Source organism: Struthio camelus, chromosome 25 (assembly GCF_040807025.1).
Source record: "Struthio camelus isolate bStrCam1 chromosome 25, bStrCam1.hap1, whole genome shotgun sequence".
NCBI lineage: Eukaryota > Metazoa > Chordata > Aves > Struthioniformes > Struthionidae > Struthio > Struthio camelus.
Window position 1 is genome coordinate 6685566 of NC_090966.1, and position 15383 is coordinate 6700948.

The 15383-nt window shown below is 37.1% G+C and overlaps 1 protein-coding gene across 6 annotated transcripts in view; it reads right to left on the minus strand.

Moving 5' to 3' along the window:
* The window catches only part of IKZF3 (IKAROS family zinc finger 3), a 40440-nt gene that overhangs the window by 18143 nt on the left and 6914 nt on the right, over positions 1 to 15383 (minus strand). For all 6 annotated transcript variants that reach the window (XM_068919173.1, XM_068919177.1, XM_068919172.1 and 3 more), the window contains 2 exons: positions 14350 to 14460; positions 175 to 435 (listed from right to left, as the gene is read on the minus strand). In XM_068919173.1, the coding sequence (XP_068775274.1) occupies positions 175 to 435; positions 14350 to 14460 (372 nt within the window). The remainder of the gene's footprint in view (positions 1 to 174; positions 436 to 14349; positions 14461 to 15383) is intronic.

The following is a 15383-nucleotide window of genomic DNA, read 5'->3' on the forward strand; positions in this document are numbered from 1 at the left end:
AGGTGAGTAAAGTGAGGCACAGAAAAATTAGTAACTTGCTTAAAGATCATAGGTGGAGTCAGGGACAGACTGAAGAGATCTTGATTTCGGTATCCTTCTTTTAAATAAATAGTGTATATTACAAACCACCCTTTCAGTATTTATTTCTTGCAAGAATAACATAGTGATATTTACCAGTGTGGCTACGCTTATGAACCATCAAGACATTGAGGCTAATGCAGGCTAATCCACAGATATCACAATTCATTTTTCCACTAGCTGGCCTGATGTTGTCATATGAACCAGAATGTCTTTCCAGTTTAATGCTTTCATATTCATTATATTCTCTGGGATAGGTGTAAGGTATTTCAGATTCTTCTGCATTTTCCATAGGCTCTGAATTTAAAGCACTCTCCTCTCTTTCACTGTATTCACCTTTCACTTTAACCACATCATCTGCAGGTAAAACATAAAGCACAAAAGTGAAAAAAGCTAATCTTAGACACCATGAAGTATCTTAGAAAAAAATCACAGCAAATTACACAATATGATATTAAAAATAACCCTACAAGTTTTATTTAAACTCACAGAGATAAAGAAATGCAGTTGAGACATGAATCTTCCTGGGTCATGTCTATTTGATAATTCTCGCAATAAGATAATCTTTAAACATATTGATCTGCCTGTTGAATAATTTTGATGCATAATTTCTTTCTACAGATTACAAAAGTATAATACAGTACATAGTTCTACCACTGCAATTGCAGGGTACTGTTCAGGATTCAAAAGAAAACACTTATTCCCACAATTCACAATTAGCCTATAGAGAATAGCGTCATGGAACGTTGCTGTGAATTCAAAATACAGTACGCCATAAATTAAAGGATACCTATGCGTTCATGTGAAACCTGTGGGGCTTGAAGCATGTATATAAAAATGTCTGTCCTAGTATAAGACTTCCAGTGTTCCCATGGTATTGCATAGTAAAGAGAGCCCCTTTTACCTTGCTTGTCATCAGTAATCCTAACCAATAATCTAATTTTCACTTTCAATTTTTAATTTCTATCCAAAGATGTCAAATGTTTGAGGAGCATCCAGTATTGATACCCATACTGTAAGATTACTATGTGAATAAAATGAGGCAAAGGCAGGGTAAAGATGTCTTATAGATAAATTTGTCCCAGAAACGTTAAAAGATTTATCCAAAGTCACATTGCAAGTATGTGGCAAAGAACTCCAAGCGACCCGAAGAGCAGCATGCAGGGCCTGCTGGATCTCCTTCTAGTAAATACCTTTGAGTAGGTTCCCGGAACTGTAGCAGCCTCCAGAGAAAATCAGAAATCAAAGACGTTCTCTTGGATTAATGAAATTTCACAACAAGATGGGAATGGAGCAAGTAGCTAATAATTTACTAACAATAATGCTCCCATGTAAAAATATAAGCAAATTGGTCACACTATATAAACAGCTGATGATTCCTGACTTACATGGCTGAATTTCCTTTCCACTATTAACTCTACCATTGCTAGCACTTGTGTTAAAACCTTACCAATCGACAGGACAGGTATTTTCAGCTTAAAGCTGATTTTTCTGTGTAGACAGGAGCTGCGTTATGCCTGAAACTTGAGTTATGCCTCAAACTACCAAGTGAAGAAAAGTACTAAGAGATAAAATATAGTTTCCTGTTTGAAAGTATTGTTCTCATGGCCACCTGTTCTTCTCTCAAAATGAGGGTTAGACAGTTAAATATGTCACTTAATCACTTGTCCTTTCTCCAAAGTACAGAACATGGACTACTGAATATGTATTAGCTCTGGTTCTGAGTAATAAACCACATCAAATGCAGAGAACAAACAATGGGTGATAGCGAAAATGAGGTGGCAACATAAAAGCAGCACTGAAAAATAAAAATCTGGCAACCAACACTTTCATGAAAACAAAATTTTCAGCTATAGCTTGGGGATAAAAAAATCACTCCTTTTTCCTCAGGGTTTGCACCAAGTCCAGCCAATCTGTCTTACCTTGGGCTAAAGTGGGGTAGAAGAAACAGCTGGCTGATAATTGCTTCATCCTAAGGAAGAATCCATGGTAGTGTGGAAAACTCCAAGAGATTTCTTTTAGTATTTTCCCTGGATGATGTTGTCCAAAGAAGGTTGATTTTTTTCTCCATATTGTGTGTGTTTTTATCCCCCTATCCTAGGCATTTTTTAGAGTTCGACATTAGGGTTGGCTGTCCAGATCCCAGAAGGACTTGCGTAGGCTTTGATGTTTGCTCAAAGAGTCACATGGAGGCCTTGATTCACCTATAAATGACCCATTTTTCTCTGTACCTGCTTCACTACTAGCCTTGCTTCACATCCTGACTCCTATTTCCACTGAAATAGGGTTTCCTCTGTACGCAGCTTCCGCTGCCAACTTCGTGTCTCAAGGATCACCCTAAGGTGATCCTGCTCTCAAAACTCTTTCTAAAGCTAATCTAAGCATCCACTTCCATCATTTTAAGGAGAATTTATTGCCAGTTACTGAAAGAATCTTTCAACAAAATCTCTTTTCCAAAATAATGTACTTTTTTTTCTAAAAAGGAGGCAGTTCCAAAATAATTTGTCACATCCTGCACAGAATGGTAAAAGGAAGTACACATTGCAGCTGCACCTTGTTGGTACTTTCAGAAGTGATTTCAATTCCCACTTTCTATTTAACGTCTCACCTTTCATCTGTATTAAGCGCAATTGCTTAACAGTGGAGGACTAGTTGTAACCTCCAATTGAGAGGACTTCTCTACCGTTTTCTACTGTTTCTCACCACAAGTTCATGGTTCACAACTTTTCACTCTTTTACAGAGTTATGTCAGTGTTCATGTAGCACGGTATGAATGTCATCTTGATTTCCACCTGGCAAGCACTTGCTGACTGGCATAAACTGGGCAAGCCATCCTACGGTTCCGCTGTGGAAAATAACTACCTTTGCATTTTCCATATTGTATTCTGACTGCTGGCAATGTTTTTGTTTTCTTAGAGTAAATGAGAAGGATGCACCTGAGTTCTGATCAAGGCTTTTCCACCACTGCCTCCCCCCCACCACTATCACTGCCACTCCAGCTGTCGGTGATATCCCACCAAAGCTCAATTGCTTTTCAGTTTGCATGTAGGCGTTTAAAGAACCTCAACGGAAAAGTTCAGCTTCTGATGACTGAAAACAACAGACAGCAGAAGCCATTAGGGAACAGGCTTTTTCACTGAGTAAATGCTAGAGTAGAAATGTTGGAATTCTTCTAACCCAGCACACTGGTTATAGTTCAGAGCCCAGTGATTCTACCGGGCCTTTCTGACAGGTTGAGAGAAGACAATGACACAGAAGAAAGCTCTGGTACAAAGTAGTCCAAGGAAAAGACGGCTCAGTACAGTCAGTCTGTAATTAACCAAGTGCAAAGGTCTGAAGCAACCAAATTCCATTTTTAGTCCCGGACTTTTGCTCTGTATACTGGTAGGCACAGGGAACACTTTGAGATCAAGAGAATGGCAGACGTGTGGAAAAGGGAAAAGTTTGTCTCTATTTTTTTAAAAGCACATCAACATATTCTGATGAGATTAGTGAGTTTCCATGCTGGTCCTCCTTAACCGAGGGAAAAGTTGCTGTCACATCAAGTAGAAAAGGGAAATCTAAGTGAAGAACACCACAATTATCCCTAACAATACTAGCAAGGTTCCCTGGGTTGAAAAGAGAAGTGTTATCATCTCTCCTGTGCTTAGGAAAGTAAAGAAGTTAAAAGAGGAAAAATCATTCATGTGTCCAACACAGGTAACTAGTTCTCTTGAGGCAGTTCATGAAGGTAATATACATTGCAGAAAAAATTTTGTAGATTTTACACAACAAAGTACTAGCTTGATGCATTAAGGCTGATGCACATGGTTTCATTTCCTGAGGAGATGATTCTAAGATGAAAGACATACTCCAGAGTAATATTTTTGTTTCACCTGAAACACTGTAAAAACAATGGGTTCTGGAAAAGATCCAAAATAAAGCTGTGGTGGCAACTTCAGACTGAGTCACCACACTAACGGTGCATGTATGTGTTCTATAAAATACAAGAATAAAAAAAGAAGTCAGTAACAGCAAACAATTAAGACAAGCTGGAGTGTTATCTTAGCTATTCTCTCTGAGAGGAAATTTCAGAAGGAAAAACCCCTAGTTGCTATATTTACTCCAAGACCTTGGCATCAGATATAAAGAAAAGAATGCAAGTTTTGTGCTGTTGTTAAGCAAAGTTTGCTGGTAATATTATGGAAAGCACAAAGAATAAAAACCAGAAGCCATTAAAGACTACAGCACAAAAGGGTGATGTTGCTCAAGTGTTTTACAAGGAGTGGGGTCATAATCATGAAATCCTCAGCACATGCAAAAAGTCAACTGGATAACAAAGAAACTTAATCATCTTAATGTGGCATTTTAATGATGCTGCTGATTTGCTATGCCAATTCAGAGATAATGAGCCCCTAATGCTACAGATGTTCAGCCAGACTAAAGGAAAAAAAGAAAGAAAAAAAAAAAGAAAAGCTTTTCTTGTATGCCATTTCCTAACTATCCAATTAAACAAATTGTGAAAGCATATAAATAGTTTACCAGGTTTTGACAGCTGTTAATAGGATTCAGATGCTTAGACTACTGAAGAACAAGAAGGGAGTCTATATATGTGTATACTGAAGAATTCTTGTGACTACCTGTATTTGACAGGTATTAACTGATGAATCATCACAGTTTATCTCCACAAATTGTCCCCAGACATTGTAGTACAAGTAAAAAACATTAAGGTAAACAGTACAAGTAAAAAACATTAAGGTAAACATGCCAGTTTTTGTCCCCTCACAAAATGTGAGATTCTTTTACCAAAATCAGCTTGAAAAAGACCAGCCGTACACTATGAAACTGAAAAAGTCAGTGGAGTTTCCAAACTAAAGTCCGAATCCTGTGTATTTATGAGAAACACAACATATACAATGGAATTAACACAATGTGTGGGAGATATGCCATGGAAAAACAAAACAAAACAAAACAAAATTCCTTAATAACCGCTTAAAGTGATGTTTGCAGTTCATCCAACCAAAACTGTAAATTGAAAATCAATGCTATACCTAAGTTACTTTTTTTTCTTAAATAATGAGAACAATTTTACATGACCTATCTATACTGAAAATTTGGAGACAGTAAGTAATAGAGAAGTGAAAACATACGGTTATAAAATGTGAAGTGCCACAACAGCAACATGAGATTTTTTTTATGGAGGCAATACTGTCAGAGGCAAAGCAACTTTTCTCTTCTTCATTCTTCTAATACCACTGCAGACATCACTTCTAGGGGAGAGAAAGGAGTTCAAGACTTTTTAGCCCAATCAGGCCTTGTTTCTTCCACTGATTCCAGTGGCAAGAGCAGTTCCATGACAATGGCAGAGATGCTTTTATGGGATCATTTGTTTGCTAAGAAAGGAAGAAGCAATCTCCAAATATCAGCTTTAACCTACATAGCAGTGGTAACAATAGCAGTGAAGATAACAGTGACATGCTCGTCTTCATAGCTAAAAATACATGCGTATTCCCTCCTATTACAAGCATAGAGTGGATGAGACTGGAGCTCGTCACACCCTAGCATGCTCATCGTTGAAATGCCCTTCTTGTGCCATTCATCATAGGCCAGAGTAGATTCTTCTGCAGTGAAAAATCTCAAATACTGCACTTAGGAGGTTTGTTCTACATCACGCTGGAAATCCACAGATTTCATTCCCTTGGCTTACCAAAAAATATGACTTGGAAATACTGGCTTTTGGTTTTTATTTTATTTTTATCTTTGTCTCTTCCAGGATTTTTAACTTCTTAGTACTATTGGTTAGTATCCATGTTCTACAAAAACAAATATCTATTTTGTTTAGGTACTATTTAAAACATAAAAATATATATGTATACATATTTATATGTATAAAACATACGTGAAGGGTAATTCCTCAATGAGCCAGGGCAGTATGCACCTGGTGGAAATTTCACTTCTAAAAATAGGAGAGAAACTTTCATAATTCCCCTCGGTGGAATGCATACTCTATGATAATTAGTCTCCTTGTTTTTATTGTTACTTGAAACAAAAATAGAAACAAACCAAATTGAAATGCAGCACTGAGAACTGCAAAAAATCATTCATCATATTCCAAGCATTTAGGTGTGTATCTTCTACTTCATTAATACTAGTGTATTTCTATCATCAAAACAGAATATAATTTGTTGTTGTTGATATTTCCTAGCTATTATCAGCTGTTCACCCTTCTATAACAATCTAGCATTTTTTAGGGCTTTCTCTTAAAATATGTTAAAATGATACTAACAGAAACATTGATAAAGGAAAGCTGTTATCCAAAACTGAGTGCTACCAGAACTGGAGTTAAACAGGACAACTGCACAGCAGCACCAAGCAGTGCTAGGCCATGGTTTAGGGAAGGAAATGAAAAATAATGCATCTAACTGACACTACAAAAAGAATTTGGGGAAGCTGAACATTATTACCTGAGAGAGAATACAACTGGAGACTAGAAAACTATGGTTAGTACTATGCTAAAATTATTGTGGAATTTTTTTATTATTATAAAAAGTATCAGTCTCCTTTTTTTCCCTCAGCTGCCCATACCCTTTAGTATTAAACAGGAGCACAGAATAATACTGAATCAGATAGAAAGGTTTCCCATGTTCCATGGCCTGCAGTGCGCAGCTTTTTCCATATGACCTCCCAGATGAATTTTGCTTCATTTGCGACACCTGCTAACGTTATCCTTTCAAACCTTAGTATCTTATCTTTAAAGTCTCCCTCTTAAAAAAAAAAAAACAAACAGAACAAGATGAAACCGTATGAGTTCCCTTCTGTTACAGTTAAGATGACATCAGTCATAGAAGACACTTCTAAAATTACAATTCCTAAAGTCCAGAAAGCCTGACACAATCACAACCGTTAAATCAGACTTCAATTAGACAGTTAATCAGAGAACATCTGGACCTAACAGTCAGACTGAAAAAGGCCACATGTTAAATTCAGATAATCACCTTCATTAGTTATATCAAGGGACCTATTACTAATATGACCATTCAAGCATGATCATCTCTGGTCAACTGCTTTTCCAAATTAGCTTCAAATCTGAGAAGTTGAAAGTATAGCTTTATTTACCCTTTTTGAATGGATTTTCCAAAAGCCTTCATTACAACGGGATACACTATTGTCACGTGTTTAATACTAGAAAACACAAATATGGAGTGAAGAGAACGTTTTGAACAAAAAAACAGGGAAATCTCTTTGTGATAAGTATCAGTGGAATTTTAACACCCATAAGCCGAAGACAAGAGCTTGCTTTTCAAGACGGTGCTTAAAAACTAAAACACTACAATCTTCATAAAATTAAATGTATCCATTTGACTGAACTATGAAATAATTTCTAACACCAAATATTCTAGATTTAGAGGCTTGAATTTTAGGTCACAAATCCACCCTCTCCAACTTTATATTTTATAATAAAGTGTCTACTTATTTTGTTTAGTCTGGTCTGGTTAGTCTATGGAGGCTTATCCATTCCTTCTCTGTTCCATTAATAACATTTGGACCCAAATGCAAAATTCAATCCTATTTGGCAGAAGGGAAAGTTTCTCAGAATTACTCAGTTCTGACAATTGGCCTGCTCAACAGATGACCCAGGAGTACACGCATCTCTTGAAACCACTCCTGGAGGTGGTGCTCCAGCACCAGGAGAAACAGTCAGTTGTGTTTGGTGCATTTGGCAGGTGAGACACAACAACATACTGTTCAACAATACATGCTATTCCAGGCTAGCCAGCTGGCTCCTCAGCATACTTACAGCTCTGGATTAAACAATGTTCATAATTGTTCCTGCATAGCAGCCACAGGAACAAAAATAGGAATAAGAATTGCAGCATGTGAACGTAGCGTGATGTAAATTGGTGCTGAGAATATGGAAAAGCTAGCTTGAAGTACCAGAAGCAAAATACGGTGTTGAACTCACACTGCAACTTTGCATAATTCAATTCAAAGTCAACCAGCCACAAGAAAAAACTCCACTGAAAACCAAACTCCATTAGTTCCAACACTAATGGAACCACTTGTTGCACTTTAACCAAGTTTTGACTCTTGTGGATTTATTCCTGCTTTCCAACACTTTTCCCAGCAGCACAAACAATAGCAGACCTTCCCCTCAAACTCGCACCTTTTGTGCCAAAGCACAGACTACTCTGGGGGCAAAACATGAGTCATCTTAATTTCTCCTTTCCATCAGCCCATGTTTCCAAAAATGGACTACTTTCTACAGTGACATGTGATCTGACTTCCTAGGGCCATTTTTTCACCTCTATTCATTTACTGCTGTATGCTGTACAAGAAAACAAATCAACTCATTTACCCTGGTCTAGATTTTACTTCAATGCCAAAGGAATAAATATTTCTCCCTCCTTTTATTTCAAAGAATCATTTTGTATGAATCCAAGTTACACACTATAGAATAAGTAGAAAAAAATGTGCTTTAAAAAGTTATGGAAAGAAGTCCAAAATCTATTTGAATGCCACTGTGTACCCATTCCCCTTTCAAGCTTTGTCTTTCTCTGATACCTGACACTGGTAGTTAGATGTCTCAAAATCAAACAATTCTATTTTCCTGCTAACTATGATGGCTTAAACAGAATAAGGAAGTAACTGTACTTTTCTGACTATTTCAAGGTAATCAGAGTTTCAGTATCTCCCGGCCCTAGATACTCTGGGCTACTGACTGCTCAGGATAATCCAAGCTGATGTCAACCATTTACAAGCTGTAGTGACACTAACTCGTGTTGATGTCATTGAACGTGTTTGGCAGCATTCCTGCTGTTGACAGTAGAGTACTGTAGAGCTAAAACAAAGTCAAGAGGATCTTTTGTTGATAACACTAAGATACAACTTTCAGTTCATACATAGCCACCGAAGCACAGAGACTTGACACAGTTAAGCAGTACAGACTCCTTGCCTGGTTTTAACACTTACAGAAATCCCCTGTTAAGTGAACTTCTGCAGCAAAGTACTGCTGATGTTGTGAGATAACCCCTGAGTCCCATGAGCGGTAGGGCTCGATCTGGGCTTGGGAGATGTAATATTCTGATAAAAAACGGCACTTCCTTTTCAAGCAGATAAGTGCGTGTGTTAACAGCACCACTGGAACCTCAGTGTGCGCCAAAGCGAGGGTTTGTCAGCCTCTCCTGTCTCACTCCAGCCTTTTAACCGCCCCCTTTCACACACCTAAATGCAGCAGCAATTAGCATCCATAAACCACAAATGTGGCTTCTATTTCTTTTTATTTCACAACCATGAAAGCTAGCTAACATTCACAACACCGAAAAAGTTGTCTGCCTCAACAGATGAGGGAATTAAGACATAATTGAACACTTGTGCTTGACTGCAACTCTCATGGGAAAGAACGTATTTTTTATTTAATTTTTAAATTAGGGACTCTTCAACATTGGCCACTCATGGTTGCAGTGGTGGGTGTGCAAAAAGAAGCAAGGGAAATCAAAATCCTTCTAGATATAGGAAGCACCATGGAAACAGTGTAGCTTTATGGTTGCACACAAGCATGCACCATGTGCACCACAGCATGCAGCTTAATTCCCTTGGGGTAGGGGGAAAGGTTTCCACTTTTTTTTTGTCCTCCATCAAGCTTTTAATTAACATATTACTATAGTCTTCTATCTTAACTGTTTGCCCTCTACTTAGCGATTATCATAGCTGAAGCCCTTTTAGAAGGACTGTATGATATGACTGGTTGAATTGCACTCATTGAAAGGAATCTTACTCTGTTGGTTATGACACAGGCAGAACGAACAAAACATCAGCCAGTGTTTGGACATGCACAGAGAAGTACAAATTTGAAATTGTTAGCTGCAAAGTGCATTTTTTCATCAAAAAGGCGCTAGTCCTAACGACACTTTGACACTATCAACTAGTTTATTTAATATCTTTATGAAATTTCTATAGCCTTCTGACAAGATTGCAGTATCCCTTTCTGCAGGCCTAACATAAAAGGTTCCACCAAACTAGAGTAGACAGCATCTAGATTTGATCAATCTCTATACTCTCAGACTTTGAACAGAAGTTCCCATGATGTATTCAGTGACACCCATTAATAATGCAAGAGCCACAAAAATAACAGTATAGTCTAAGAATTTAGATGATTACTACTTAGTATGAATGCTTACTCATGAAACATGGAAAAAACAGACATAATCATATTGATGAAAAATATCGCTATAGATACGTATTAAGGCAGAGGAAAGCAGACTATCAAAAGTTGGATTTCACTATATGAGTCAGTGGTCTCATGCTCTTCTTATGATAGCCCTCAGTAGATGGAACAAACCCTGTGGGCATAGATCATGCAGGGCTTCAGGATAAAAAAGGAGAATTTGCTGTATAGTATGCCATCATCAACAATGAATGTGAAAGTACAGACACTGAAGTGGAATTGTTCACCTACAAAAGGAAGGGATTGTGGAGGATACCATAATTAATGAGAACTACATATAAAGTTCTGCTTTTCCCTCTCTTCACATTTAATATATAATGAGCATATTAGGGGATCACAGCAAGATATACACACATTTATAAAATCGTTCATCTGGGAAAGTGTCAAATGTCAGAATTTTTTAATAGCCACACTTTTCAGGTGTAGGCAGAAGGCAATCAGTTTCCAACTAGCTTTCACTGATACTGATATTTCTATTCTGTGATTCTGGAGAATACTATATATTCACTTTTATAAGGGTTAGTGATCCCCAGAAGATAATACTCCCACCATACCAGCAGCATCCGAACGTGGTTTCACTTCTCCGGAAGCTAGATAGATAGTTATTGACCCACAAGGACTGTCAGTGACTAACATGGCTGTTATTGTCATACCCACTGCATTTTGTATAGTAGACTTGACATGGAAGGTAAGATTATTGGTAAATTTTAGAATCCAACACCAACTGGACCGGCATCAGTCTTTAGGAAGAAATTTATATGCACCTAATGATATAGCACAGCTTGAAGTACCACCACAGCACGCTTCAAATATTTAAGATTTATTGTGCTTCCAGGATCAGAATGATGGTAGAGAACTATGTGAAGCAATGAAGCAAACAATATGTATTTCTGTGCCATTTTACAGAGATACAGTAGCATTCATTTTTGTTTCTCTCCTAGTAATCATCTCTTTACTTCTGTAGTGAGAATCACAGAACAGATCACGGTACTGAGTAGCTTTATATTCACATTTATAATGAATGAACACTCTAGTGGTAAGGGAGTCTATCAAAGAATGAACTGCTCTTCTATTGATATTTAAAATGTTATCTTTGATGTGTAAATTTTCAGACCTTGCTTCAAGAACAAATTGTAAAGAGACCTGAAAGGCATCAACAGTAATAGAAGAAAAATGAATGGTGAAAAAAGAGCAGCATCAATATAAGCATTCTTTTAGAAGTGCATGAACTGTACCTCAAATGTATGGCAAAGAACCTTAGAGAAACATTACTGAAGCTGAAGGGCATGGGATAGTTACATAACTAAAAAAAAAAAAAAAAAAAAAAAAAGAGTTTCTTGATGCCATGATAACGTGCAAGTGGTATAGGCAGGGCTCCTGGAACAGGAAGGTGGGAAGAAGCCTCTTGGATGGTCAATTTTGAGGGGTTTGTGAAAGAAAGCTTCCTATATCCACAGCTTAGTGACTATGAGGAACAAATGGCAGGGATACTGGGAAAGGAGAGATAAGAAGTTATCTAGTGTAGGCAGAATGGTTATCAGGGATGGACTAACAGCTGAACTATAGTGGTGAATATCTGATGTGCTGTGGGATCTGAAAGAGCTGTCAGAAGCCTTGGATATAGAACAGGTTCAAGCCACTTTGGGGTTTTTCTTGTTTTGAAGTATTCAGATGTGTAATGATGTACATAGCTGTCTGATATGATTTTCAAAAGCACGTGACGTTTTTCCCAGTTCCACCAAATTATAAGGTACTCAGCTAGCTACACAGACGTTTTCAAAAATCTTCCTCAGCATCTATCTGCATCTCTTGGGTAAAATTTAGTTAGTCTGACTTGAAATAACCACACTGTTGATGATTCCATCTGAGATGGCTTTCTAGACTATTTTTCAGACACACACTGAAGGCAGCTTCTAGAGCACATTTCATCTCATTCTAAAGTAGATTTGTAAAACTGGTGAAGCTACAGTAGAATCTGCTTCTCCGCACAGACTATGAAAGAAGTCTAGATAACCAGCTCAGACATTCCTGTCTACAATGTCAGCTTCTAAGTTAAATTTAATGATTCTTACTGGGGGTGTCTAAATACTTTTGGAAAAAAAAAATCATCTTCCCTATTTTTGTCCATTCTTTGGTAGAAGTAAGACACTCCACTTACTGTGATAAGGAGGCCGTTTATACACTCACTGTGCATGCTCTGCAAATAAAAACATTACACTTCCCTTTTTAGGGTAAGCAAAGTGGAATTCATCTGCCCAAGTTAAGATTCTATAATGCAGACATCTATACAGAGCTACTCTCCACTGACAATAAAAGGAGTCCTCACAAGAAGCAGCTACTTTGGGGACACAAGACAGTTCATCGTAAACCAGGCACCCAAATCAGTGCACGCTATTTCTCTCCACCGACTGTCAAGGAAGGCTGGATACTAGTTCAGTTATAGATACCTAAAGCACTGGTGCCTAAGTGAGATGAATTTAACACTTAGCATGATCTCTTTCGCTAGTGCAGCACGCCCTTCTGCTTCTGTATCATTTTGTGCTTTGTTAAATAGATAAAAGTTTTATTTTTAGTAATTCAGAAGTTCAAAATTTGAATATTTCATTTTAATTCAAAATTAAATCATCACATTTATGTTACGGGAACAACCCAGGCTAGCTAGCTGACCAAAACCTAGACAATCCTTTAGTGATTTACTTGATTTATGCGATATGTAAACCCTACCTCAGAAAACTACTAACCAAAGCCACAGATGTAATTTGCCTTGACACTAGTATAGTTCCATGGACATGCTGTACTTGAGAGGCAACATGAAACTGGTAAAACCATGTATATCTTTTCCTCAGTATATATACCACATCCTCTACCAGGCAGCATTTTTCACTTTGTGGTTGAGAACTGGCATAAATGAACACACTCAGCTCACTGGCAGGAATGTTTATTAATGCTGTGATTTCAGTTTATGAGCTTCTACACCAAGGAAGAAATTCAAGGCCTCTTGCTCTGCATATATGCAATATGCCTTTATAAACTCTGGACTCCAAGGTCCTGTAAGGCTGCTGAGAGCCCAGGAGCTGCTTCTTTTATCTAGTCACTTCAGAGGTCCTAACAGTTTTTAAAGATGCACAGAAAGATACACTTATGTAGGTTCTCTTTTAAATAAAAATAATACATATTCTTTTAATGTTTTACTTACATCTTTGTCTCCTTTAAGAAATTACTAGCAAGTGTTTACTCCTTGAATTATACCATAAACATGGGGAGCTGACCAAACTTTTCTTCCCCCATGTTTTGAAGTAGGGGATTACCTCTATATTTTAAATTGTACAAGGCTGAGTTGTTCTATGAATTCAAAATAACCTGTCCTGTTTTTCCAAAAAAAGAAATTTGTCTGATTATTTTTAGATGTCACAGTAGCTTAATAATATTGATAAACAAGTGCTGTCCGAACACATACATTTGTCATAGGCAAACTACTTTTTTTTCCAAAAAGGATTTTCGTGAATTAGTTTCAGTAATAAGAGATTACTTTTGGGAGAATGAGTCCGCATGCAGTTCACTACCCACCTATCAGATAAATCAGTTTATTCCACATCTCTTTATCTGAAGGTTTTCCATTACCTCCAAACTTTATATTCGTGATGACATAAAACATGCTTTCTTCTCCCTATTGTGATCCAATAGGTAATAGTAAAGAGTATGTTAAAAACTCTAATGGGAAGACACACTTTTCTTAGCGTTTGTATGCTATGATGCATTAAAAGAGCTCATCATACACATACACTTTTTGTTTATCTTATCCATATTTCACAGATCCTGTATAAGTGACCTTTATCCAATGCATGTGAGGTTCCCTAATAGAGAACAGTTGCTCCCCTCTACGTGATCAAGGAATAAACGTTAAAACGCTCTAAGCTGTAATCGTATCTTTATTCCTTTTGCAGGCATGTAGGCAAAAGGCAGCCATGATCCAGAATAAACTTTTTGATCATTATCACAGCATAATCAGATGAGTAAAAGAGGACAAAATGTAACTATTAATTTTCATGATTCAATCCCCACTTTACCTGCTGCTTCTTCACTAGACTGATTGTGTTCCTTCATCTCCTCCACATTATCCATACTTTCCATTTCCTGGGATTTGTTCAAATTACAGTCTTTCAAAACCTCCTGTCCTTCTGAAAAAAGGGAATTGTTAAAAATAGTAATTAACAATTTATGCTCCAAGAATATTTCCAGGCAATTACCTCAAAGTATCTGCAAACTCCCAATATTGTTCACAACGCTCGTAACAATCTTTCTATAAATGCATTAGATTGCAATTTGGCTGAAGGGATTTGCTTAGATCTCCAAAAAGAGTACAAAAACCTTACACAGCGTAAGCATCTTTAAATAACTTCAGCTTTTGCTTAGATTTAACTCTTCTGGAGATTGTTCTAACTGAGAACAAAACAGGAATGAATTAAGTATATGTTACTGTATATGTCTTATTTATGCCAGTAACTGCTGATAATAGGTAAGCAAGCAAGCTCTTCAAAGCATGGAAGAGGAATCACAACCTTACTCTGTTCATTTGGGGCAAAATGTTAATTGCTCTGGCCCCAATCCAAGAACCTGCTGAAGCACATGTTTAATTTGAAGCCTCTTTGAACGCAACTGGACTTTTAGGCTTATTTCACATGTATGTTTTTAAACATCAACACTATCAGAACGTTTTCTGCTCATCACTGCTGCAGCAGTATGTCCCAGTATTCCAAGCCTCTTATCTGAAGGAAAACCATAGTTACAGATATAATAAAATTTGTTCGGGGGAAGTTTTTCAACTAAAGCTTCTTTCATAAAACAATATTATGCAGATCAACTCAATATTTTGCATATTTCTGTAAGTTTCAGCTATTGTTTAAAAGAACAATGCTTTCTTTAAACAATTCTGTAAACTTTTAAAATTCAAAGTAACATCTAAAACTGTTTTAAATTTAACATTTGGATAGTAAAATAAACACTTCTTCAAGCTAAATATTACATTGAATCTGAAAAAAAAGTTTTATTTTTGATTAGCTAAAAAGTAAAATACTTGTCCAACTCACACAGAGGTCTGTTT